General features: G+C 37.0%; 1 protein-coding gene across 1 annotated transcript; it reads left to right on the top strand.

The window, feature by feature from the left end:
* Positions 1–1934: 1934 nt before the first annotated feature.
* wdr95 (WD40 repeat domain 95) lies at positions 1935–23211 on the top strand. Its single transcript, XM_015022343.1, has 29 exons — positions 1935–2093; positions 2989–3154; positions 4181–4234; positions 4310–4393; positions 5096–5161; positions 5454–5684; positions 6184–6269; positions 6359–6451; positions 6535–6580; positions 7130–7176; positions 8362–8479; positions 10706–10775; positions 11149–11389; positions 11485–11590; positions 12755–12906; positions 13094–13196; positions 13759–13865; positions 13945–14024; positions 14102–14156; positions 14236–14281; positions 14604–14663; positions 17912–18074; positions 18153–18248; positions 18348–18406; positions 19498–19630; positions 19773–19812; positions 20219–20307; positions 21870–22054; positions 22337–23211. Exons 1-29 carry the CDS (start codon positions 2026–2028, stop codon positions 22343–22345), a joined length of 2853 nt encoding a protein of 950 aa, XP_014877829.1. The 5' UTR covers positions 1935–2025; the 3' UTR covers positions 22346–23211.
* Positions 23212–24849: the final 1638 nt, after the last annotated feature.

Here is a 24849-nt window from a genome sequence, read left to right as displayed (position 1 = left end):
TATCTACTATTTGCTTCGTCTGTAGAGTGCTAGCAGAGGTGGGATTCTAATGAAGCATCTCACAGAAGACAATTTGTCTCCCAACAACACTCAACTGCAGATATCCTGCTGTACGACTAATTCATGGCACTAAATTAAGAATGAATGCTAAGACTTTATTTGCTTGTGTAAGTAACTCCATGTTAATACACACATAGGCATCCCGTTTCTATCTGGTTTATAGGCTCATTTTCACATTCTGGACTTCTTTGCTCAACTGTATACAATAGGGAATGTTACTGGAAACCACATTGTAAACCTGATCACATTTACACAGGAACAGCCTCAGGATATCTGAGAAACAACCCACATCCTACTCAGGTCTGTCTTTAGACTGTGCTAGCCTGAGTATTAAATATCTGAATGGTCCTTATTTACATAGCCTTTAAAATGAGCAGTTTTCCCCAGGATATCTTTGGAATGGAGGTTGCCAAAGGGATGCTCCACACTGTTCTGCAGTCTTTCCTCAGAAATATCTCACATCTGATTGGGAAATACACATGTAAGGCCTTCAGCACAGTACTGTTCCACCTACACTCTGACTTCAAAGAATCATTGCAACATACATCATACATCATACATGGTTTTGTGAGCATTGATCACGTAGTAGAAACTGAGTAAAGATGAAAAAGCAGACACTCAAAACCAACATCCCATTTCTCTAATTAGCTAATTTTCTTTTGTTTTCTGCACTGCTTTTTTGACAGAACATAATGACAACAAAATAACAAGATGAAAAGCTCGCATCTATGCGCAACAGGCAACTCTTCCTACTGACTCTGAAATGACAGCCAATTACTGGTTGCTGCTAAAGTGGAAACCTGAACTTTTGGCAAAATATATTCCAGAACAGCAGCACATTTTATAGAGTTATCTGCCATGGTATAAGTAGTGTTTTTTTTCTAAAACTTTTTAACATGAATATGAACACCAGTTGTAGTTCTTTTATGCTGCTCTCTGATTTGCATTGCAGTCTCAATAGTTATTCAAAGACATGTCCGCATTCAGTAGGGGGGACAAATCAACCTATGACACGTTTAACGGAAAGAGAGTCAACTATCCTGCACCTGTTGTTACCCGATGAAGGCTTGCATAATTTTCTTTCCTTGACACTGCAAGTAGTTTAGCAAGTTGTTAATTGTAAAAGGTTGGTTTTCTTATATTTGTATTTCTTTCTTGAATTTGCACATCACAAAGCTGTGTGAGTTGCTTTAAGTAAAAACATGTTCAGAAAATCAGAAATATCACCAATCACCAGATTGACTATTGAATTGGCTCAGACCTTTCTGAACCTTGTTAGTAAATTGGTTATTTCTGTGAATTTTATAAAGTGATTCTTTATGTTAACTGAATGAACAGAATGAATATTGCTTAAATGTTTTCACATTTATTACATTCCAGCCTCAGTTGAGATTGATTTTCTTGGTGAGACCAGCAAAAAGTAGCTTTTCTCTACATCATGTTATGAAATAATGACCTACATATCTTTTTAGTTTTTCTATTTCTTTTCATTTTGTTGTCTTTCTCAATAAATGAACAGGAAATAATACAATACTTTAATTTCATATAGTTTTTGTATGTGCAACAGTGCGACAGTTTCTCATTGGATGAAAAATTATTTCTTGATACTATACAAGGCATGCTTATAATGTTTTAAAATTAAACCACTGTGTTGTAAGAAAGCATAAATAAGTAAAATATAAAAAAACATTCTCACTTTCAGTTGTTCAGTGTGCCCTGAGTTTGATGATAGTTGTCTCTTTCTCTGTATGTAAAGGGGCAATGCTTTCAGTTTTGTGGTTTCAGTTGTCACTTGGTTTCTTGGTTACCATCTACCACCTGCTTTGTTCAGGTGTAATACTAGATCCTGTGTCAGGTAGACAAATGTGGAATGTTTTTGCCTAATGGCTGTTTGGTGGACAGACTAAAGAAATTTTCTGTCCCTTAATTGTTAGATCACAACATCGCTAAAGATTTTTGGCAAGAATGCAACTGGAGAAAACCGCCCGCCCTTCATCAGCTTTAGGAAGATTGGAAAGCATACATATGACGAGGTATTCCTTACTCTCATGATATAGACTATCATGTGTGAAAAAAAAAAATGAAAACTAATATTTGATTGGATGTTTTTTAATTGTTTAGTTGAGAGAAAAAGTTCGGACCTTTTTTTTCTACTTCTGTTTAAATCTAAAGAAATGTTTTCTGTTGTCATGGTTCTTAAAGCAATATGCAGAGTCGCAGGAAATTTGATCTCTGGAGAATACTTTTGCAATGTGTTGCAAAGGTATTCCTACCCCTTGATCTTTTTCACATTTTGTTATGCTACTACATAGGTAGATGCATTTTTATGAGATTTTGATGATGAGAGGCTCTCGGTTGCCCCTCTGATTAAGGCTCTCTGTTAGTTTAGGTGGACCGTGTGACAGTGTCAGTTTGCTGTGGTGGCCTGTGTTTTATATTCAGAGATAATAAATTGAACAGTGCTCTGTGAGATGTACAAACCTTGGTATGTTGTTTTGTAGCCTAACCCTGTCGTGATCTGTGGAACTTTGATTTTTGTGTTATTGTTATTGTTCCGTACTTGGTATATTGTTTATCCCTGGTGTTTATTTATGTTAAGGGATTTATTTCCAAAACAAGCTTTGGAAATTGTATGTCCTTTGCCTTTTTACCTCACATCCTCTTCTTTGTGTTGGTTGAGCACAAAAACCTCAATGAAAACACAGATCTTTCTGGCTGTGACATGACAAATTATGAAATGGTTCAAGGGGTATTCGCACTCTGGCCGTATATTTCTACTGTTAAACACAATGAGACTCCATATCCCTAAAAGAGTTTGAATCAACACGAACTGTTTCATGAACTTCTTTCACCTTCTTTAGGTAAGAGCCATAGCAAGTTTGTCAAAACACGCAAACAAACATCTGATTATAATGTGAAATCCAACAGCGTCTTCTCTGAACTGGGAAGTACGAAGCAGAGGATCAGGATAAGGGAAACACCAGCATGGCTGGAGCGAGAGCTGCTGAAACACAACGATAGAAGACACTCGATGGAAGAATCTGAAATCAGGAGACAACTGCAGCACTGTGCATCTTCAACTCATCACTTTGAGGTACAGTTCTGAAACAAGTATCTCTGTCTCAAAAATCTTGTGCTTATTTAGTAGCACTGTTACTCTGTCCTTACATGGACCATGTGTGAGGAGCTGCGGCTTTTAGCCAGAAGATGTCACTAGTATGCTGCAGCGCTTCTGCTTCCCAGCTCGGTCTCAGCTATCAGAAAACGATATAATGCTTTACTAATTTACATGAATAAAGTTCATGACCAGTTTGCACACAGTGCATCAGACAGGGCAGTCTTCCCAGAGCCCCAAAGCACTTCAAGCTATAGTTGAGCCAACCATATAAAAGGTTTCCCAGAAAATTCAAATTTGAGCTTCTGAGCTGACAGGAACGATAAAGTGATGCAGGAGGCTGGGCTGCCAATGCATGGCTCAAGTTTCTGGGTTTCCATTGCAGATGTCAGTCACACTCTCCTGCTTAATGTAGCAAGCAATGTGCCATAACAGATTAAGAGAAGCAGGCTCAGGAGTTCAAAGTTATGCATCTCCTATGAAGGGATTTGGAAAGCAGTCAGGAATATGCGATTGCTCTCACCATTTTTTCATCACTTTGAGTGATTAAACAGTTATCTTACAAATTCAGGGAAAACCGTGGGGAGACTTCAGCTCTAGTTACATCCTTGAGGAATTAAGCTGTTTATCCCTGTTATTTATTAATGGTAGATCAAACAGCTTCCAAGATGAAGGACCAGTTGCTAGGAAACAGCTGAAAAACTTAGAAGAGTTGTTAACTCGGAGAGCGCGGCCTGTTGTCTGGCTGAGGGCTCTGACGCGCTCGTTAGGGTCACTGATATGCAAAGGTGAAACCCTGTCCATATCTGCTGATTACTAATGATCAAATTCAGTCATTAATTACTCCTTTTAGCGCTGTGACTTTATGAACTGCCTGGTGAGTGGGTCTGTGTGGACCCAAAATAAATATTCAACTAAAATCCTTCAAGTGGCCAAAGTGTTTCATGAAGTTATCTCTATAATTGTGATTAATGCTGTAACTTCCGTTTCTCCTTTTATCTCAAGATCAATGAAAAGATATCGTTAGACGAACTCCAGGAGCTGAAATTGTCCTTTGAGGTACTTTGAAAATTGTTCCTTTCAAATTTTACCCATATGAAAATGATCACATCACATTATAATTTCCTTACACAGGAATGTGACGTGGGTGGGGCAGGGTGCGCCGATGCAAAGAATTTTGGACATTTACTGAAAAAGTGCTTGGATGTTTCTGACATGGTAAGACAATAACTGTTTTTATGTCATTTGACCATAATCTCACAAGTATTGGCATACAGCCTGGAAGGTGATTTAATTATTAGTATTATTTTCACATTTTGTTTTATTAAAACAAACATTATTTCCATTGATTCTTTTTCTTTTTTTTTACGTGAAACATCAACACAAAGTAGCATATAATTTTCGAGCACAATCAAGATTATGATTTTCTTAAACAGTCAGGGATAATATGAGAGTTGATGGGAAGATCAATGTAGCTAAATATTTTGTTATATTAGAAGAAAACATATTAGAGATAACAAAATATTTGAGGCAGCTGGAGAGGTTCATCTTGCAGTAAGATAATTATCCTGAGCAAACAGCTTGACAAAAAAAAATGCTGTTCAGATGCTCTTTGTTTAATTTTACTGAGCCTGAGGTATTTTAAAAGAAAGGAATACAAACAAAATGTGTCTCCATGGGTAAACATTTCATGAAAACACACCTCCAAATGAGGCCAAATACAAATTCACATCAAACTTTTCAAATTTAATTTGTGATTTGTCTTCTTCTTTTTTTTTTTTTTTTTTTTCATTTCCAGTTTGTGTTGGTCCATCTCATACAATTCCAATCAAATATTTTTCAGTTTGTGGTTGTATCAAGGCAATGTAAATTTAGAAAAAAAGTTAATTATCTTGTTTTCTTTTTTTTTGTATCGCACAGAGCAATGAAGAGATATATAGTTTGTTTAAAAAGATTGATTACTCTGATCAAGGAATGATTTCCTGGGTGAGTCACATTCAAGTTCTGTTTGAGTGTAAAAGAGCATAGTATGAAATCTGTAGAAAAAAATGGCAATACTATTTGAGCTGGTGTTTATTGATCAAATGTAACTGGAACAGACATCAGCACAGTAGCTTGGGATATCGCTGCCTCTGTGGTGTCAAGATCACTGTATATAACAGTCTTTGTAGTTGTTTGCACACATGAAGTAGTGGATACATCATTAAAGATGTAAATCAGTAAATCTCCACATGTTTGGACACTTTTCACAAAGGAAGGGATGTGATGTGTGATGCAGATGGAGTTCTCCACCTATCTGCTCCAGCAGTACGAAGCAAAGATGGAAACTGTGAGACGCAGGAAGCAGGTGGCCTTTCATTTACCAGCCCTCATGAACGATGGCGGACATGGCATTCCTGTAGTCAACATCCACTCCACCCACGATGGCGGCGTGTTAACAGTGAGAGAAGATGGATTAGTTTGTCAGTGGAGTCCTGACGTTAAACCTCGGAGGAACAAGCACATGTTTGTAGGTATTAGCTTTTAGGATTTTTTTTGTTTTACGAAAATCTATTCTTAAAACACCTAAAGTAGTAGGAAGAAAAACAACATCTCATAAAACAAAAACAGAGATTATTCAGATGACCAATGTCTTTAAAGATATTCAAATATGGTTAGTGATTTATTGTCTACTCTGACACTGAAGTTAATAAAATTAAGTCAATTCAAGTTTATTTGTATGACACATTTCAGCAACAAGACAGTTCAAGGTGCAATGCCTCATAAAAACATAAGTCATCAATTATGAAACAAGCAGTAAACATTACATTTGGACAAAATGTCATAATTAAAATCATGAAGCAAATACAAATCAAATATGTTAATCAATGTTTCACTTACTACTGAACAGGTCAGGTCCAAAGCCTTTAAATTAGTGGTTGAGAACAGTACAGATATATTGTAATGTGATTTAAATTAAACTCTGTTCTCAGTTCTGTTAAAGACATTTTAATTGGTCCTATTTGTAGAGTCAGGGATCTGGCAAAAAAAGTTCGAAGTGGGTAACTGATTTCACTATGATGTCAGAGTACAACAAGCTGATGATCGGAACAGGGTGAGAACTTTTTATTGACCTCACTGATGTTTTTTCATTATTGAGAGGTTGGATTTAGATTTAATCTGCTTGAGCACTTTATTTTTCAGGGACGGAGAGATTCAGTTTTATGAACTTTACACTTTAGAGCCTTACTGCCAGATCAGCGGCCTGGAAACTATACCTTTAACTTTAAGCTACAGGTGAGCTGCACAAGAAGATCTTAAAAATTCTTCCAGAGTTCTTTACCTGATGTGTATTTTTATTTTGTTTGTTTGCTGTGCAGCTACATCGGCTCTGATAAATGTTGTTTTCTATATGGAGACATGGAGGTAAGTGCTAATCAAATTACATTACATAACCAATATGCAGAGGTGTGACGTCACAAGCCATACTTGTAGGAATAGTTTTACTTCAATAACGTCATACTTTTAGTTGAGGAGTATTATTATCTTTTCACTTGAGTACAAGTTTTGTTGGTAAAGGGAGACGTCTCGGATGCACCGATTTTGTCCTAATGTCTGTCCTTCTGTCTTCTGAGCCTGTTGTGCCATTTGGAGGGCAACTTAATATACAGTTTTTCTAATCTCTTGAAGTAGCTATTCTTCAATACATAAGTCAAGAGTGACAAAACACAGTGAGAAATTATTTGTTTCTACGCCTTAATTTGCTCATTTGTAGGTAGGTTATTTATTTCCATATTTTAATAGTTAATCATTCCAGATTTTGTACATAATTCCAAGTTTTTGCACCTTAGGTTGCACTGTTAAAACATTTTAAAGTAGGGTTTCTTTTACATCACTACATATTTTTGTAACACTGTCGACTTCTGCAAAAATGTAAGCTCTTTGCAGGAGGCCACTAATGTGTCTGTGTTTCAGGGATGTGTTACCATCATCTTGCTGTTCCCTGCCGAGGACACCCTCAGGTAATGTTGCTTCTATGAGGATCTAATACCTTATTAATATTCATTTAGCACCATTACACATTTTTATTCCGTAATCAGAACTGTAAAAGACATAAGCGGCGCATTAATTTCCATTTATATTGAGTTTGATTATTCTTAGGCAAAGTGACCTTTCACAGCTGGGGGCAACGACACTCAGAGGGTCCTTTCATGCAAACTTCTACATCAAAATCAAAAGAGGATAATGAAAAACCACAATTAAAAAAGAAATCTTTGTGTTAATGAATTGATACAGCTACATAAAAAAATAATTAATAGTATTGTCTTAAATAGGCACTTTTATCAATGGTCAGTATCCATTATTTTTTATTATTGCTATAATTGTGATGCTAATTAAAAGGTCATTAAGAAATGACCATTAAAACATCATAGATATCGTTGAACTGAAACAAAGAAAAGAAAGCTTAAATGATAAATATGATAACAGACAAGGGACAACTTAAAAATAATTTTAAAATAACGTTTTTGAAGGTGTGAAAGCAGAATCTCCTGTGTGTCAGAGCCTTAGGACAGTTGAAAAGCATCAGGGTAATTGAAATCACACAGCATGATAATTAGGAAATATGCAAATAAAGAAAGAACCTTATACCAAACACTTAGATCTAAAATCAGTCTGAACATAAAATCTGCCAAAAAGAAATACTTTCACCTGCGGTTTTTATATTTGACATGTGATGTATTCTCAAGAAGCAACAATCTTTGGTACAAGAATTATCAGTAAATTATTATATAGCTGCTATTAAAATAAAAAGCTGATCTGAATGTCTTTGAACCCCTAGACATGAGTTGATATAAACTAGCTGCTAATTCATCCCAATTGCAGTTTTTCCCTAAATGTTTTGAGGATCTGTTAAAAGGTGAACTGAGCCATCAAAAGTAGACTCATTCGCTTGACTCATGCCATGTCTTTCACAGCTAAGAAATTATTTTGAGGCTATACAGTGGATTAGTGGGAGACCTTATGATAAAAAAGTAGAGCCGATGGTTATGTTGCCACGTCCACACAAACACAGTATGTGATGGAAAATTATACCTGTGCCTCGCTGCAGGTCTCACCAATCAAACACGTTATGTGGTGTGCGACATCAAGTCTGTCAGATGATCAGTTTCAAACTTGAATGAATGATGGAACTTCTCCTTTCACAGGTTGTGGAACAGATTACCAAAGGCTGAAAATGTGCCTAATATTGCCTTTAAAAATGCTGTGCTTTCCAAAAACGTGACATTTGTCAGATGGAAGGTTCATCATGACTGGGTGACACAGGTAAGGCTATGTTTGTTTTCTTTTTTTGTCTGCTTTTCTTGATTGTTTCAAGTTAATGTTAAATTTGAGCCTTTCCAAATTTATTGACATTTTAAAGCAAAGTGCAGGGTTTTTTTTGTTCTTTTTGTAATCCTTTTCAAGAGATACAACATTTTTGCTTTTGCTCTAAGAATCAGTCAAAAGTCTCCAGAGAAAAAAGGTTTTAAACATTTTTGCTTTAAATATTTTTACAACAAAGTTAGTGTCTGGTCTCTCTGGGCAGAGCCATCCTGAAATTGTAGGAGGCCCAGGGAAGAATTATATTTGTCGTCGACTTCCAGTTCGAATTCAACACATGCTGTGCATAAAATGCCTTTTTGAATTGAATAACTAAAAAATTAGTTTTTGATCATATTATTCAGCCATGCTTGAGAGGCAAGTCTTTGTTTCATTTGCATACATTATAGAGACTAGTCCTGACCAAGCTACCAATGATGCAGTGATTCAGTTCAGTTGGGCCCTTATGTGTCTTTAAACTTGATTAAAAAAAAATCAAATCATATTAAAAATAATATTTTGCAATGTCTAGCCTTCTTGTGTTTTGGACTTTTTCTTTAATGAAATTCTCTCACCTTTGGAGTCCTTCTTTCACCTTAAAATTAACTCACTTTGTTTTCCATTTTATTTTCAGCCTGTATTGAGTCTTAAGCCGAGTCAAAAATCCGTCCACCTATTTTCTATATCCCCCTAATCCTTGTTTGTTCAGTATATGCGCCTATTTCTAGTCAATGGTCGAGAGGCAGGATAAACCGTTCACGGATTGCTATTCTGTCACAGAGTACAGAGGCACTCGGGACAGAGCCATGTGTCCAAACACTTATTCAGGATGGATCAGACCAAGGGCCTTCTTACTGTGAGACAGCAGTGCTGCATTATGCAGCTCCAAGTAAAACAAAAAAAGGTTATTGCTGGAGATGATTTGTTGCAACAAATTAAAAACTAAAGAATGTTTTGAGTTGAATGATTTCAGTGCGCTGAGAAACTTGGTGTAGCTGCCGGCCCAACCATGTGTGGGGACATGGCTGGGGTGGAAGACGGTGTAGTGTTGGGAAGAGGTTGGAGGATTTGTGTAATGCTTTGTTGGGCCTCCCTGGGGCGCTCTGGTTGGATGGGATGGCACCATATCCCTCCTGTTTTGGTTCCTCTGCGTTCCGGCCAGGTGGTCAGGTGTTCCTCTCCGGAGTATTGGACAGTCTTTCCCTAGGTTTGGTGGCTGCCATGGTCACTTCTGAGCTTGGCTTGCAATAGGGAATGTGGCAGAGGGGCTGGATCAGGGCTTTGTTGCCCTGCATCTCTCCTCTTTGGCCCTGGGACTGCTGATAATGTGCTTCACTGCTGCCCTACCTCTCTGTCTTGCATATAGCTAATCTGTCAGGGGGCTTAGAGCTGCTACCTTCCCTTTGTTGCTCTTGGCCACTGTGTTGCGAGGTTTCTGCCAATTTCACCATTCTAACAAGGTTGCACCTCCAGGTGACACGCTCATGCACACGCACATGCATCCACCTACACACACACCCGTACAAATTACCCAAATGCTTAAAGGTCATTCAGACACCCGTTTCAATTTCATCAGTGTGGTTTGTCCACTAAATCACATAGTTAATAAACAATGAGATATTCCCTTTTGTAGATCAAAACTTTTTGGATACAAGGGAGTCTAATAGTTTCTTTACCTGCTATGTAACAAACAAGTACGCTCATGTTTACTTACATGAAATCTGGTTGTATAATCAGTAATATTTAGTCATTTTAGTCAATATTGTCAATATATAACACATTTTTGCCTAAATTTAAAATGTAAAATTCCTGTTGACCGTTTAAGTCTCGCCGAATGTAGGCAGACACAAATGCCTTTCTTGTTAATTGTTTGTTTCTTGACATTCTCCAAATTTAAATAATGACAACTAATACCAGCATGTAAGACCTGCAGAAATAAAAAAAATAAGCATACAAATTAATGACATGTCAAACAAATGCATAAATCGACAGGAAAACAGCAACAGAAGTTACAAAAGTCCAATTGTAAGTATTTTAAGTTCCAGGTTTATTCTCATTTTTTTCCCACACAGTCCTGTTAATTCTCTCTGAAGGAAAGTTTCCATGTTTGACAGTTGCCAAGAAAAATAAAAAGAAGAATGATTTTTGCTGTGATAATTCTGAAATACAAACACTTATCTCTTCTTATAGGTCAAATATTTTCACAATTTTCAAGCTGTTGTCTCATCATCAAATGAAGATGCCTCTTCTCTTGTTGTCGGTATGGCCTTTTTATTCTTATTTCTGACTGCCTTTCTTCTCACAATAGAAATTAACCTAGAATAGTAACTTATTGAACACTTAATGTTGCATATTTACTTTGTCCTCTGTAATTAAACGTAGTGCAGGACACTGGTCAGTCTGCTTGGAGATCTGTGAGGGATGACTCATGATTGCTCATCTATCACAAATTCACTAATCAATGCCAGTCTGTCTGTTTATGTGAGAGTGTGATCACCTTGTATGTGGGCATGTTCACTGGCAAGCTTGGTCATTTATTCTGATAATGAATTATCCTCGCTCCAGAAGCACACTTTGATTGATGCTAGTTCTTGTATTGTGATGCCTTTCCTTTTTTCCTCTCTCTTCTCCAGGCTGTATGCTGCCTTCAACAGATTCTGCACAGAAGCTTAGGGAGATCAGAGAAGTGTGCTACGAGGGTAAAAACAGGAAGATCCAACTAAGCTGGACTCCACATGTCCGCGCATCTGGGGATCAGACCATTTTTTCTATCTACAAAGGTGTGAAGGCTTTTGACCTTTGTCAGAAGCACAGTTTGCTGGTGACCGGAGGCCTGGACAGACTCATACGCCTGTGGAACCCACATTTCTCAGAGTGAGGAACCTGAATTCAGATGGCCGTTTTTCAGACAAGCATCATTAAAATTAAATTTACACCTCCTCCTCCTGATTCAGTTAATTTCTCCTTAGAAAACCCACTGGTATTTTAAAAGGCCACTCTGCTCCCATTTTCTCCCTCTGCATCTCATCAGAGGACGGTCGGATCTTTTCTATCTCAATGGACAACACTGTGAAGGTGATTCATGACTTTTTTCATTAATATTTTAATTAAAATTTGAAATGTGGAACACATTTTTAAGATTTACATACAGACATTGCTGAAAATAACCCAGAAGTTGTAAAACACTCTACATATTTAACTACACTTGTTTTTTCCCCTAAAATAATCATGCATTTTACCTTTTTCATCTTTAAGTTCTACATTTAAAATACAGAATCAAAATATAGTGTATTGATCCCCAAGGAAAAAGTGTCAATGTGTCAAATGCTATTTGACAATTACAAATATAACCATATCTGATATAAAATGTATTTTTAAAAATACATGCAGAAATATGAAAATATTAATTATTACCTAAATATTAACAAATTAAATAAAATAAAAATAAAATATATTAAAAAATAAAATAAAAACAAGTGCACCTTGCAAATGTTTTTAACACTTAACTTTTGTATATTTTGTAACACGAATGCTCTACAGACGTCAATGGATTATAAATGAGAGACCAAAAGAAAGCATCATATAACTGTGAAGTGGAGCAAAATTCTCTTTTCAATTTTTCTTCACAAATAAAAACTCTGAAACTGTGACTTGCATTGGTATTCAGCTCCTCTGAGTCAATTCCTTGTAGAAACACATTTTGCTTCAAGTTTTATAAGCCATGTCTCTTTACAGTGCTTGCCATTTTTGTCCATTCTCTTGTGCAAAATATCTAAAGCTTCATTAGATTTCATAGTGACCTTGTAGCCACTTGGGAAAAAAACAAACAAAAAAAACATTCACACGTCACTGGGCAACCACCCGGTTTCATTGTGATTATGTTTGTTTATTGATTATCTCTAACAAATGTCTGAGGTCTCCACGGAACAGAACAGGCGTGTTTAGAGTGAGATTAAATTACACACAGGGGATCTGCTGAGTAATTAGGCAACCTCTGAAGACAATTGCTTGCATTGGATTTTATTTGGACTAAAGGGGGCTAAGTACAAATTCACACAGATATTTGCAGATTATTATTTGTAAAAAAAAAAAAAAATGGTAATGTATTATTCCCTCTGCTTCACTACTTCTGACTTAAAATTTCTCCTAAATACATTGAAATTTTTTACTGGTTTTAAATTTAGTTGTAGCCTTCGTCACATTTGTACATTTTTAAATCTCGCTGTGCTCTCACGCCAGATTTGGTACATTGAAGATCAGTGTTGCCTGTTCACAGCCGACCCCACAGCCAGCGGGATTCATGGCGATGTATCTGCATTCTCCTATTCCGCTGCCATGAAATCCCTGTACGTCGCAGCAGACTGCATAGCCGTTCTCCCTTTGATGCTGAGGTTGGTTGTTTTACCTTTACACTAAGTTCTCTTCTATTTTTAGATACCAGTGTACTTTAAAGCACATTGAAAATGTTCCTTGGATGAATTGATCTAAAGGGGATGACACATTTATATTTGATAGTGTCTGCTGCTCCCTGATTTTAATACCACTCTCATTGATTTTATCTCGTCTTTGCCCCGTCAGGCCAGAACCTCACAGTCGCATCTCTGTCTCTCATGATGAGGCTGTAATGTGCTGTGGATACAGCCAGGAGTTCCGGCAGGTTGTGAGCTGCAGCGAGGAGGCTGTGAGTTAATAAGTGCCGCAAAAGTATTCATACTCCCTTTAACTTCTTTAACATTTTGCCACATTAAATTAGAAACATTAGTATTTCTCCATGCGACCACAATAAGCCTTACACTTCAAAAAACTGGACTTTATGGACAAGTGGCCTGAAAAAAAACATTCACTTACAGACAAAAACAGAATGGCTCGTTTTGAGTTTGCCAAAAGGGGTCTAGGAGACGCAGTGGCGGTTTCTGTTATGGATAACATTGGCAACCATCCAGGGTGGCATCTTGTGGGGGGGCAGCACACAAGATGATTGTGTGCACCATAAAATAATCAATTTTAATTCCAGGTTGTGAGGTAGCAAAACACACACAAAAAAATGCCTTGCGGGGTGAATAAGTTCACAGGGCACTATACTTTGTTTTTCGCTGTCACAAAATGTAGTGGTTGTAATGTAAAAAAAAAAAATGGATTAAGGAGAAGCACATGAGTACTTTAGCAAGACACTTTCTTTTGGTGCAGAAACTTGCACTGTGATAAATAAAAATGTATGAATTTTATAGTGTTTTTGGTTGTAGGTGGTGAAAGTCTGGGATTTCGATACTGGGCGACAGGTTTTTGAGTTTACTGCAACACCAGACCTGACCAGCATCACCTGCATGACATTTGACATTAAGGGAAGAAGGTATGGATAAGGAATATTTTCCCTTTTATTAAAAAAAATATGTATGCATCGGTTTTATAATATGCTGTTGCTTCTGTAGACTCATCACAGGAGGAAGTAATGGATACATAAAGGTGTGGAACTTCAACAGTGGCCACTGTATAAAGACATTAAGGAAAGGTGGGTATAGTTTGTTTCATCGCTGTAGAAAAGGACATATATGAAAGTATATATATATTTTTTTCATTTCCCATCAGAGGGTAAATGCCATCAGGTGTGTGACTGCACCTTTATTAAAGTTCAAGGAAATTCGTGAGTAATCATGGGATATTTGACAGTTGTTCAGTATAACTTTGATTCCATGCTGAGCTTGTGCAATTTCTGTCTGAAGATATGTGGTTGCTGTCGGAAGAGACCGGAGGATTGACATTTATTCAGTGAGTAAATGTGAGAATCCAATGCATCTTATTTCTGTTTGTATTTTGAAATCTTGTTCCAGTAAGTTTTGCAATTGCACACTTCTTCCATTAGTTAATTTCATTTGCATTTTTGCATTGTTATTGGGAGCTGAACTTATTCAGAATACAAGCAGGATTTGATTAGAAACTACTCAACCGAGAAAGCTGTGCACAGTTTCATCTAACTCTTTTTTTTTTTTAAGATCAGGTTTTGTCCCCAATGATTTTACTAATCCTTTCTATTCATACAGGGAGATAACAAAGCTAAATGGCTTTTACTGAATATCTGAATTTTTTTCAGGATTCTCCTGAGGAACTTTATCACGTCCAGAGACCACAGCCTTCATGGAAAGATGATTTGGTGAATATAAGCAGAAAGTTGGTTCAATAATAACTTTATTATTGATGTTCATGTGGACCAAAGTAATAATCCAGTCGGCTCTTACAGTTTTTCATACCAAATTAAAAAAAAACTCGGAAAAAAACTTAGTGCTGTGCATTTTGTATAAGGTAAAGAAGAGATTTAATGTTTCATAAATGAATTACTATAATATTTACAGACATAATTATATTTGTATTTAACTTGTTTGTGAATATAATTAAATCCATCTATGAAAATCCCCAAATCGCTTCTTAATTCTCTCTTTTGAAGTACCCTGGTTACTTGTTTACCATTCTCCTTAAATAAATTTTTGATTATGATGATTATGTTTAATTAGTGGTTTCTTCTGTTTGCATCTTCTGTTACTTTGAGCTCTAAAAAGCAGTAAACATTGATGCTGATTGAGAATTTGCTCTCAGGTATAACAGAGAAGCTCATGTGTACTCATTGTACTGTGCAGGAGAGGTAAAGCCAAATGCTCCATTTCCATTGCTTCAGTTGCCTTTCAACCTGAAGGACTTTTATTTACATAAAGCGTTATGGTTCAGTCTTTGACACAGATTCACAGAGCATACTGTGTTTGAAAAAAAATGTCCTGAAAATTGTATTTTGGAGAGGGAAAAACTCTGAGAGGTTAAGAAGAAAAACCTTTCTTGTTTTCTCTCTTGTAGAGCAGCAATGAAAGGAATAATAAATAAAAAAAAAACAGCGAAAGATTTTCAACACCACTTCACTGTTTTCTTTTGTCCAAGATTATTTATTCCTTGTTATGTATTCATGACTTCTTTGCACAGTCGCTCCCCTTTACTTGCGTAAAAACATTTCATTCAGGACACAAATATTGCTTTTGTTTGGATTTCTACTTTTTTCATTAACTTTTTTTTTGTAGTTAATGTGCTTCTTTTAAAATGACTGGATGCTCCAGTGTCCAATAAGGGTTGAAAACTCGTAATGATCATCTTTGTGTGTTTAGTTTTTGAACTCTTCCTACGAAATACTAATTTATTTTGTCGATCAAATTCACGAAAGCTTAAATAATATAGGTCTCGAATTGGAAAACTGAAGCTAGCGAAAAGAAAATCCTCCAAAAACTACAACCAAAAGAGTTTTGTAATTTCTGGGAAATACAAAATATTGAAGGAATTGATTTTTTTGTCGTATTTGGTTGAATCAGAAATATATTTCATCATAACTTATGTTACCAGCAGCAGAATCTGCAGCAAATTTTACTTCAAAAAGTCTTGTTTCTTCTTGAGTAATTTCTTTGAGATACATTTAAAACACTAAAGTCCATATTTGAATTGACAAATACTGGATGAGTTATGCTTTATGAACCACCCAATGAATTTTCTCAAGCGTCAGACAGCAGACGATGGTTCCTCTATCTGCTTTTGCCTCCGTAATGCATTTAAGTTATCTCTGTCTGCAGGCCGCTGCTCTCTCTGGAGGGAGAGCTGATTCTCACTAATGCTGTATGATCCATTGGTTGAGGCGACTTTCAGAGACCTCTTTTACATTGAAACTGGTGGCTAGATTCACCCACATATAAGCCCATTATCAGTTCAGAAATATTGCATTACCGTCACTGAGAAGCAAAGTGACCCCGTTGATTATCTGCAGAGGGTCTTACTGAAACTTTTCATTAGCGGCTTGCAGGAGGAAGATCAATGGTTTGTTTTATATGTATGACTCTCCTTCCCTTTAGCCTCCATGTCTCACTCTCACTGTGAGTTTTTCTGCTTGGTTTTGTGAGCCCAGTTTCAAATCATTTAGTGTTAACCCAGCAAGCCCTTAATCCAGTTGTCGTACAATTGAACAGAATATATATAGCACATTTGGCATTTACTGTAATGAGAAAAAGGGCCATTTTTCATGACTGCCAGTTTGGAAAAAAAGCAAATACACCTTTGCTACTTTCTATGGATTTAGGGAAAATAGCAGCTAAGTGATGCCAATCAAATGAACTTAATTATTAATTTTTATCAAGTGTGATCACCTCTGTAATAGCATATTACACCATGCCTAAATGGAAAGACATCAGCAATGACTATTAGAGAAGCAGCTATGCCTTCTGATCAATCCAGGCAGGGTTATGAGGCCATTTATGAACAATTTGAAGCCTGTTTTTCTGCAGTGAGAAAGGTCATTGGAGTGGTGGGGAGGAAGAGTTAAAGGAGGAAGCTTCTTCTCTCTGAAAACAATATGACACTATGATTTAGTTTTGTAAAGTTGAATCTTAACAAACCAGAGAAGCTTGTGTCGTTTTACTGATGGATACGATCAAAATAGAGCTGCTTGGCTGTGAGGTTATTATGCGTTACGAACATCGTAGTGCTGTCTGTTATGTAAAGCAGGTGTGAAATGCGAGGCCATCTTTTTGACCACTGAAGCTCGCTTGATATCAGCTCATCAATAGGGGAACGACCCCCAAACACAGCATTACATCTACAGCAGAATGTCTAAAAACAAACAAAAACCTCCATGATATCAAGCAGTTTTGTAGAGAATAGTGAATCAAAGTTTCCCCACAACAAGGTGAGAGATTTAATAAATCATACAGAAAAAAAACAAAAAACAAAAAAAACAATTTGGAGTGATTTCTACAAAGCTGCAAGCTATGGCATCATGATTTGTTTTGCCCAGGACTGTAGATAAATTGAAATATTTTTCATCCAGCAATCTTTTCATCTGCACAATACGACAGCAGTTTCTGTTTTTCAATAGTAACTTTGAGGACTATAACTGATGTGCTTCATTCTATTAATTTCTTAAATGAAAATATTTTTGATTGACTTTGTGCTTGTTTTCATTGCTCACAAAGATAAATGGGAAGGCACACTTCTTTTAAACGCATAAACTGGACACTTAAAAGATAAAAAACCTGTTTTCTCCACAAAAGATAGATGAAGTATGTCAAATGTTCGAGACGCAGTAAACTATAAAATCTATACTTATTGCAGAAATATGATACTAGCTCCTGAAAAAATGTGCTTGATAACATTTGCACCATTACCAACAAAACAGACTTTATTTTTTTCTGTCCACAAGCTACTTTATGCTATTAAAAAGTTACTTTCCAGTCCATTTAAAGAGACTTCTTCTCCCCAGCTTTAATTCACTTTCATATTTTGTTAGAATGACTCATTGTGATAAGAAAAAAATAGTCAAATTCAGAGCTGTGGAATAAACTGAACTGTTTAAAAAGATGGGTTTTTCTCTGCCTGCAGAAAAATGGCCACACAGAGGACATCCTTTGTGTGGTGCAGTGTCCTCCCTCTCTTCTGGCGACCGGCAGCTACAACGGAGAGATCATAGTTTGGAACGCAGACTCCGGGTCTATAAACTGTCGGTTTGTTGGACCTCTTTCAGCTGAAGATCACAACACTAAAGGTGATTTAGAAGCTATAAAGAGAATAAGTTGCACAATAAAATGGGATTAAACCTCTGAAATATATTTTTTAACAATAGGGCTGGACTCAAGTGTTCCAAGCATGGCTTTTATAAGAAACTTAAGATTGGTGCCGCCGTCTCCAACTACTGGTCTCCTGACATCTGGAGTCAGAGGTTAGCCTTGGAAGGAGCGGTAATAATACATGACTTCATTTTACAACTTTCCACGGTTTATTTCATCACAGCGTTATTTATTCGTTTGGTTTCTTAAAGGGTGGGTCAATCTCTGGGATGTGCTCAGGGGACAGAAGCTTGTGAGCAGCTTCAAAGTTGTGAGACATTTCAAATTTATCTTCTGATTTTTTTGTATACATTTTTTTCTTATTTAGTTTTGTCTCCCAAATGGCAGAAAAAAGATGTAGAAAATACATTATAGACCACTTTGCTTAGAATTACTATTTTTTGTTGAGAAGAACATGTAGATATCTTTCCTGCAGGTAAATATTGTACATCTCATATTCTCTCTGGGTTTTGTGAGATGGGTGGAGTATGAGGCACAGAGAGTTGCTAAAGCTGAAAAAAAAAATGGTGCTATGAGAAATTCCACAGATGAAAGAAACATTGCAAAAATATGTAAAATTAAAACTAATGCCGCTGCTTAGTTTCCCACCAGGGTAAAAAAAAACTCACCTTTTAGATTTAAAATCTTTATCAGGACTTAGTAAGGATTGTTACAGCTTAATTCGATTTTAAATCTAGCTAAATACAACCTTTATATGAACAATAGTAAATTCTGTTTTATATATTGCACTGTCACTATTTTATATAAGTCTAGCTAAAAGATAGTCAGTGTGCAATTATCCTTTTAAATCACTTCTTCAGTCTTTCATTGCAGTGGTCAAATTTGACCCACTTTTCTTTGTGCAGCTTCAGTTCATTGAACTCTTGAACTTTGCTCTGTTGCAACACTTTGCTTTTTTATTTATTTATTTATTTTTTTTGCCATACCCCAGTAGATTTTCAGATAGCTTTCTGCCATTTGTGCTGACTGGCTGTGTTTAATCTTTATTGTATGTGAAATACTGTATTATTATGTCTGAACAATTTCTTATTTGTCTTGTCTTTTCAAAAGAAATTGTTCCAGAACTCATTTTATGTGTTCAGCTGTGACCTTTTAGAGAGAGGGATCTTTTGCCATACTTTTTTTTTTTTTTCCATGATCGGTTCAGAGTTCTGTCCTATCTTTCTCTCTTCTTACTCATAATGTTTTCTTTAATTTGAAAGAGATTGAGTTGGAAAATAACTCTCTTTTATTCTATTAATCTTTGTTTTATAAAACTTAAATGACAGTTACAGTTTGCATTAACGGACTCGTATGTAACGCTTTTTGTTTTGGGTCTGACATTACATGTGTGCCACATAGTCGAAATATCAACAAAAGATAACAAGACTTTACATCACTGATGAGAAGACACTGCTGTACGCTGCTGACAGGATGGGTTACATCTATATTTACAACATGGAGACGTTTGACCCAGAGCAAAGGTCACCCAGAGGTTGGCTTCCCGTCTTCCCTCACTTTTGACTTTAATTAGACCTGCAGTGAAACTGTGAGGATAGATATTGTTTATGAGACATTTTTCTCAGACTTTGTGTCTCTCCCTGTTGTTTTTTTTTTTTTTTTTTAAATTCACTCAGCTGAACATTTCTGGCGTGCCCACACCAGCTCAATTACCAGGTATGTAAAGTCCAAAAATACACAGAGTGCCCTAATCTTTGTTACAAAATCATCATGTCAGGTGACTGGTTATGTTTTTTTAACACCTAACTTTTAACTAATTCCTCCAAATTGAGCTAATTATTTCCAGTTCACGGTGTCAGTAGCAGCAGCAGGGTAATGTTGTTCTGCAGCTGTGGGCACAGTGTGGAACAGTGTGTGGGAAGGTCTTCAGCTGACAACATGAGCATCCTGTGACGCTGCCTTTAAATGCTAACTAGACTTGTCAGGTTTTCGCGCTTTCTGAGAGTATTGCAAAAATCTGACCTTGTTGTTGAACTTTGTGTGGATGATTGAGTTTTCAGTAAGAAAACTGCCATCTGGTGTTTTATCATGTTTTTATGTTGTTGTTTTTTTTCGGATCCAGCTTACAGATTGTCACCAGTGATCAAGTGGTGCTTACCTCATCCACTGACCACACTGTGAGGCTCTGGAGTGCAAGAGGAGAATTCATCGGTGGGTGTCAACAGTTGCAATTCAGCCACCTATTCTAATCTGTTGTATTATTAACAATGACTCCCTTTACCCCTTTGACCTCAACTATTTATAGTGCAAATCACTCACAGCATGTATCACACATTTTCTGTCAAAAGTATTCCTACTGCAGAGCCTTTCTGTATCTTGTAATGCTACAGCCACAAACATGGCTGTATTTTTGGGGGATTTTATGCATGGAAAGAATAATGGTTTTTGAAACTTCAACATAAACCCCTGAAAAGACCTGCATTTGCACTCAGGCCCTTTAATCTTATGGCTCTTAAAATACAATCCACAACATGGTGGTGACGACATTATCCTTCAGTCAGGATGGAGAACCTGGTTAGAGTTCATAGGAAGATGGATGATGGAGCTAAAATACAGAAAAATCTTGGAGGCTACAAAATAATTGAAATTTGGGATATTGAAGGGGGGATAACTGCAAACACACAGAGCTTAAATCTGTTGGTGTAGGTCAAGAGATATGTGTGAGTTAGAATGACCTAGTCAAAGTAAAGACTTTAATCCAATTTAGACACTCTGGTAAAAGCTGAAAATTGATGCTCAAATATAGTGTTGATTCAATCTGACCAAGCTTTAATTGTTTTGCACAAACAAATGGGCTAAAATGTCAGTGTCTAGATTTTCAAAGGTAGTAGGAATCTTCATTAAAATACATTCAACTGTAATGCAGTAAGTTGGACCTTTAAAGTATTGACTGTATGCTTAAATTGGCAGCTTCAAGGTGGTTGTACTATGAAAAAAATGTCAAATAAAATAAAGGCATGAATACTTTTCCAAATGCAGAACATGTTAACCTGCCTTGCCTTGAATCTATTTTCAGTATTTACATTTTGAGCAAAAGATATAAAACTTACACCTGAGTGAGCCTCAAGAGCTTGAGGCTGAATAAAAGCAGCCAATAACAAACCTCTGACTTTGTCACACTAGAGAAAGATCTGCTCTACACCTCTCAGCCAAACACGAAATCAGTCATCAAGTATATAAATTAGGTGTCAAAAGCGTGAGAACATGAGCCGTGTTATCTCCTCTGGCAAGCCAGGAATGTGGCCGATAGGGAGAAGATTGACTGATCTCTCCAGATAGTGAGTTTAACAACTCTTGAAAGATGAATCCATACACGTTTAAAAAGAGCACAGCTGTTTATGATGCATGTTGTGATCCCACTTTGAACCATTTGTCAACTAAACACCACTCTATTGATTTTTGCATGACAACCAGGCAGACGCAGACATTCTGCATTCAAAGAAATCAAACCCTTAGCATTGTTATTTTTTAAATGAAGCTTCAGAAGTAAGTCAGAAAAAATGAATTAACCTTTAGCAGATTTATGAATGCATAGAAAAGTTACATTTTTATCTAGGACGGCACAAAATGCTCTGCACGTCGTGACACATTGCAGGGAAAGTCATTTAGAAATATGACATTTCAATAAGCTGCAGTTTTACAGTCAAATTTGTTCAGCACCATTAAATGCAATTTATTAGAACATACGTTAAAATGTGATTTTCCATCTGCAGGGACATTTGGCCAGCCTGAGATGTGGAGCATCCAGATTCCCTCATCCTGGACTCATCCAGGTGTCCCCTATGAGGTTCTGATTGATCCTCTCAGTGTGCCACATCATGATGTTCTGAAGAGAAAGTCTCATCTCTCCGAAGCCATCACTTCTGACGTGACTGTGACTGATAGAGGGGAACTAAAGGTGAGCTGCAATATTTCAAAAATGATTATCTGAGCTCTTCCTTTTTTTCGTCTCTTTTTTTACTGTCACACTGCACCGATGATCCTTTGAATTTCATCAGTTACGCTGACAATGAGGGAGATTTAGGAGCACATTTCACCCAGCGGAATAGGAGTCCGGCCCGGATTATAACCATTTCAATAGAACAGACCGCTCCACACATGCACTGCCTGTTTAACACCTGGCTCAGATTAAAAGCATGGATTGGTATGTGAAGGGACTGCATTTTCTGCTTTATTTCAGACTGTGTGAAGAAATTGACTGGAATACCAGCATATCATCAAACAACTTGGCCCTGAATGGCTTCTGGACCTTGGAGCCACTGAATACTTGTGAACCACCCAGACTCTCTCTCTGGTATTGATCCATTTATCAGCCTGATGAGGGAACTGGAATTAACTGACTGAGACGAAAACATTTATATCCAAACTGAGAAAGTGGGTCATTTGCAATGTTATGAATCAACGTATGTTTTGTTGTTTAACACAACTCGGATGTGGTGGAATAAAGCTGTGAGCGGAGAAACCCAAACCATGGTGACCTCTGACCTGAGGAAATACATTTCCACAGATGTGCAGTTCAAACTCAGCTTAATGACTTTCAAGAAAGCTTATTTGATTTCGGTGTAAACAACTTTTCTGTGTTTTTTTCCATTTGGCTTGTGTGCTTGTTAGTATGCATTGCTCCAACTTCCTCCCAAAGTCCAAAGACATTGTTGTTGGGTTAATTAATCTCTCTAAATTACATTTAAGTTTGTGAGTGTGTGTGTGTGTGCATGGTTCTCTGTCCTGTGAGTCTTCGGGTTGTGAAGTACTGGGCACCAATGCCGCTTTCAAATCACCTTCAGGCCCCTAAGATTCCCTATAACTCAGCATGGAAGCAGCTACAGTTAATAGATGGATGAATGGATGAAAACCCTAACATATAAAATCTGAATAAAATACACGTACGTATGTGACTTTAATGTTAAAATGCATATTGACTCAAGTTATATGAATATCTTTTCAAGGCATTATAATACAGTATACATGATTTAATTATTGTTCTATAACAGTTGCATGACATGTAATGTATTTTCTTAGAAGTGAATCAGTATTTTCATTATTCATGTCATTATGAAAATGGATAATTAATAAATGTTTTCATTCTTTCAAAACAGCCAGCCTTTTAATTTCTAAGTAAGACATGGTAGTTCAATTGGTCTGCCCTTGGTTTAGGTTTTTGCAGTGACAGTAAGAAATGTATTAAGTGGATTCAGAAGATTTACCCATGCAGATAGAAATCTATACTTGAGCATGTCAGTGGTGAATATAATAATTCCAGAAGGATATAAAGGTAACAAGCATGCAGGGTAGGTGTCATTATCTTGAAAAAAAAAAGAAATCCCCCACAAAGTTTGTCATGGAATAAGAATGGAGGGAGTCTGGTGTGGTATATAATGTGGGAACCTAACTAGATTCTGCACAGTCCATCAAGTAAATTGTCAGCATGGTATTTATTTTTTGCTGGTCCGATCGTTCATGGAAACGATATCCATGGAGATCCTGAAGCCTGCAATTTATCATCCCCTGCCCACCCACACAAACACAGAGATGCACACACCTGAACTCCCATCATCAATCTATTACATGGGAAGTATGGAGGGTGTGCAACTTCATGAAAGCAAGCATTAATTACTTGAAGGGAGGCTCTACACATCTAATTTGTTTTTTGATTACAATAACTATTAGCACTTTGCTCCACTCTAAAACATAATTACTCTCACACTCACAACTCGGGCTGCATGGGGACTGAATTATTCAGGGAAAGCTCGGTAAATACGAGCATCTACAAGGGAAGAAGAGAAAGGTCATCTTGAAATTGGTAGACAGAGATATAACACAACTCTTTGTTTTTACTAACATTAAACGTGTTGTGGGCTGCACAGTGGCACAGTTGGTAGAACTTTTGCCTTGCAACAAAAAGGTCTTTCTGCGTGGAGTTTGCATGTTCTCCCTGTGCATGCGTGGGTTCTCTCCGGGAACCCCGGCTGCCTCCCGCAGTGCAAAAACATGACTGTCAGCTTAACCGGTCTCTTCTATGTTCTCCTTCGGTGTGGCTGAGTGCATGCATGATTGTTTGTCCTGTCTGTCTCTGTGTTGAGCTGCAATGGACTGGCAACCTGCCCAGGCCAGGGTGACCCCGCCTCTCTCCTGTTGACTGCTGGAGATAGGCACCAGCACCCCGCGAAACCTCAAGCGTGTAAGACAATGGATGGATGTTAACTACACTGTTATAAAAAACATTATTAAAACAACTTAGCTGCTCTAGAAAAACTGAATTTTTAGAAGGTACAGTATAGTTAGGTATGAATCATATACACTGGCAGACTGTAAGCATAAAGAGTATGTAATTAAGCATATATTTATTTTACTGATGTTTCCTTTAATTGTGTTCAGATGTTGAATGCATAAAAATCCCCATTCAAGAGGAAAACACGGACAACAAAGTAGAATATTCATGAAGGAGGAGGAGGAAATCTTGAGCCCATTCAATATTAAGTCTCACTCTAGTTGGTTGATGTCTGGTTCAGTTCTAACCAAGTTGTGCTGCAACAGTGCTTTTCATTCAAGATGGATTATTACACAGTAATAATCCATATTGTACATAGCTGTTCTTAGGAGCATAGCACTGAGAAGTAGTTCATATGATAAACTCAGCAGACTTGCAGTTACACCAGGTGTTTGCTAATTGCTGCTGCCACTAGTCTGAAGGAG

Source organism: Poecilia latipinna, unplaced genomic scaffold, assembly GCF_001443285.1.
Source record: "Poecilia latipinna isolate Pla-1442-1.1 unplaced genomic scaffold, P_latipinna-1.0 Scaffold2989, whole genome shotgun sequence".
Taxonomy (NCBI): domain Eukaryota; kingdom Metazoa; phylum Chordata; class Actinopteri; order Cyprinodontiformes; family Poeciliidae; genus Poecilia; species Poecilia latipinna.
This window is presented reverse-complemented; position numbering and strand designations above follow the sequence as displayed.

Coding starts and splice junctions, on each gene's coding strand:
- wdr95 (XM_015022343.1), top strand. CDS start 2,026: ATGCAACTGGAGAAAACCGCCCGCCCTTCATCAGCTTTAGGAAGATTG. Junction 11,390..11,484: donor TGGAACCCACATTTCTCAGA/GTGAGGAACCTG, acceptor ATTTCTCCTTAG/AAAACCCACTGGTATTTTAA. Junction 13,866..13,944: donor TTTGACATTAAGGGAAGAAG/GTATGGATAAGG, acceptor TTGCTTCTGTAG/ACTCATCACAGGAGGAAGTA.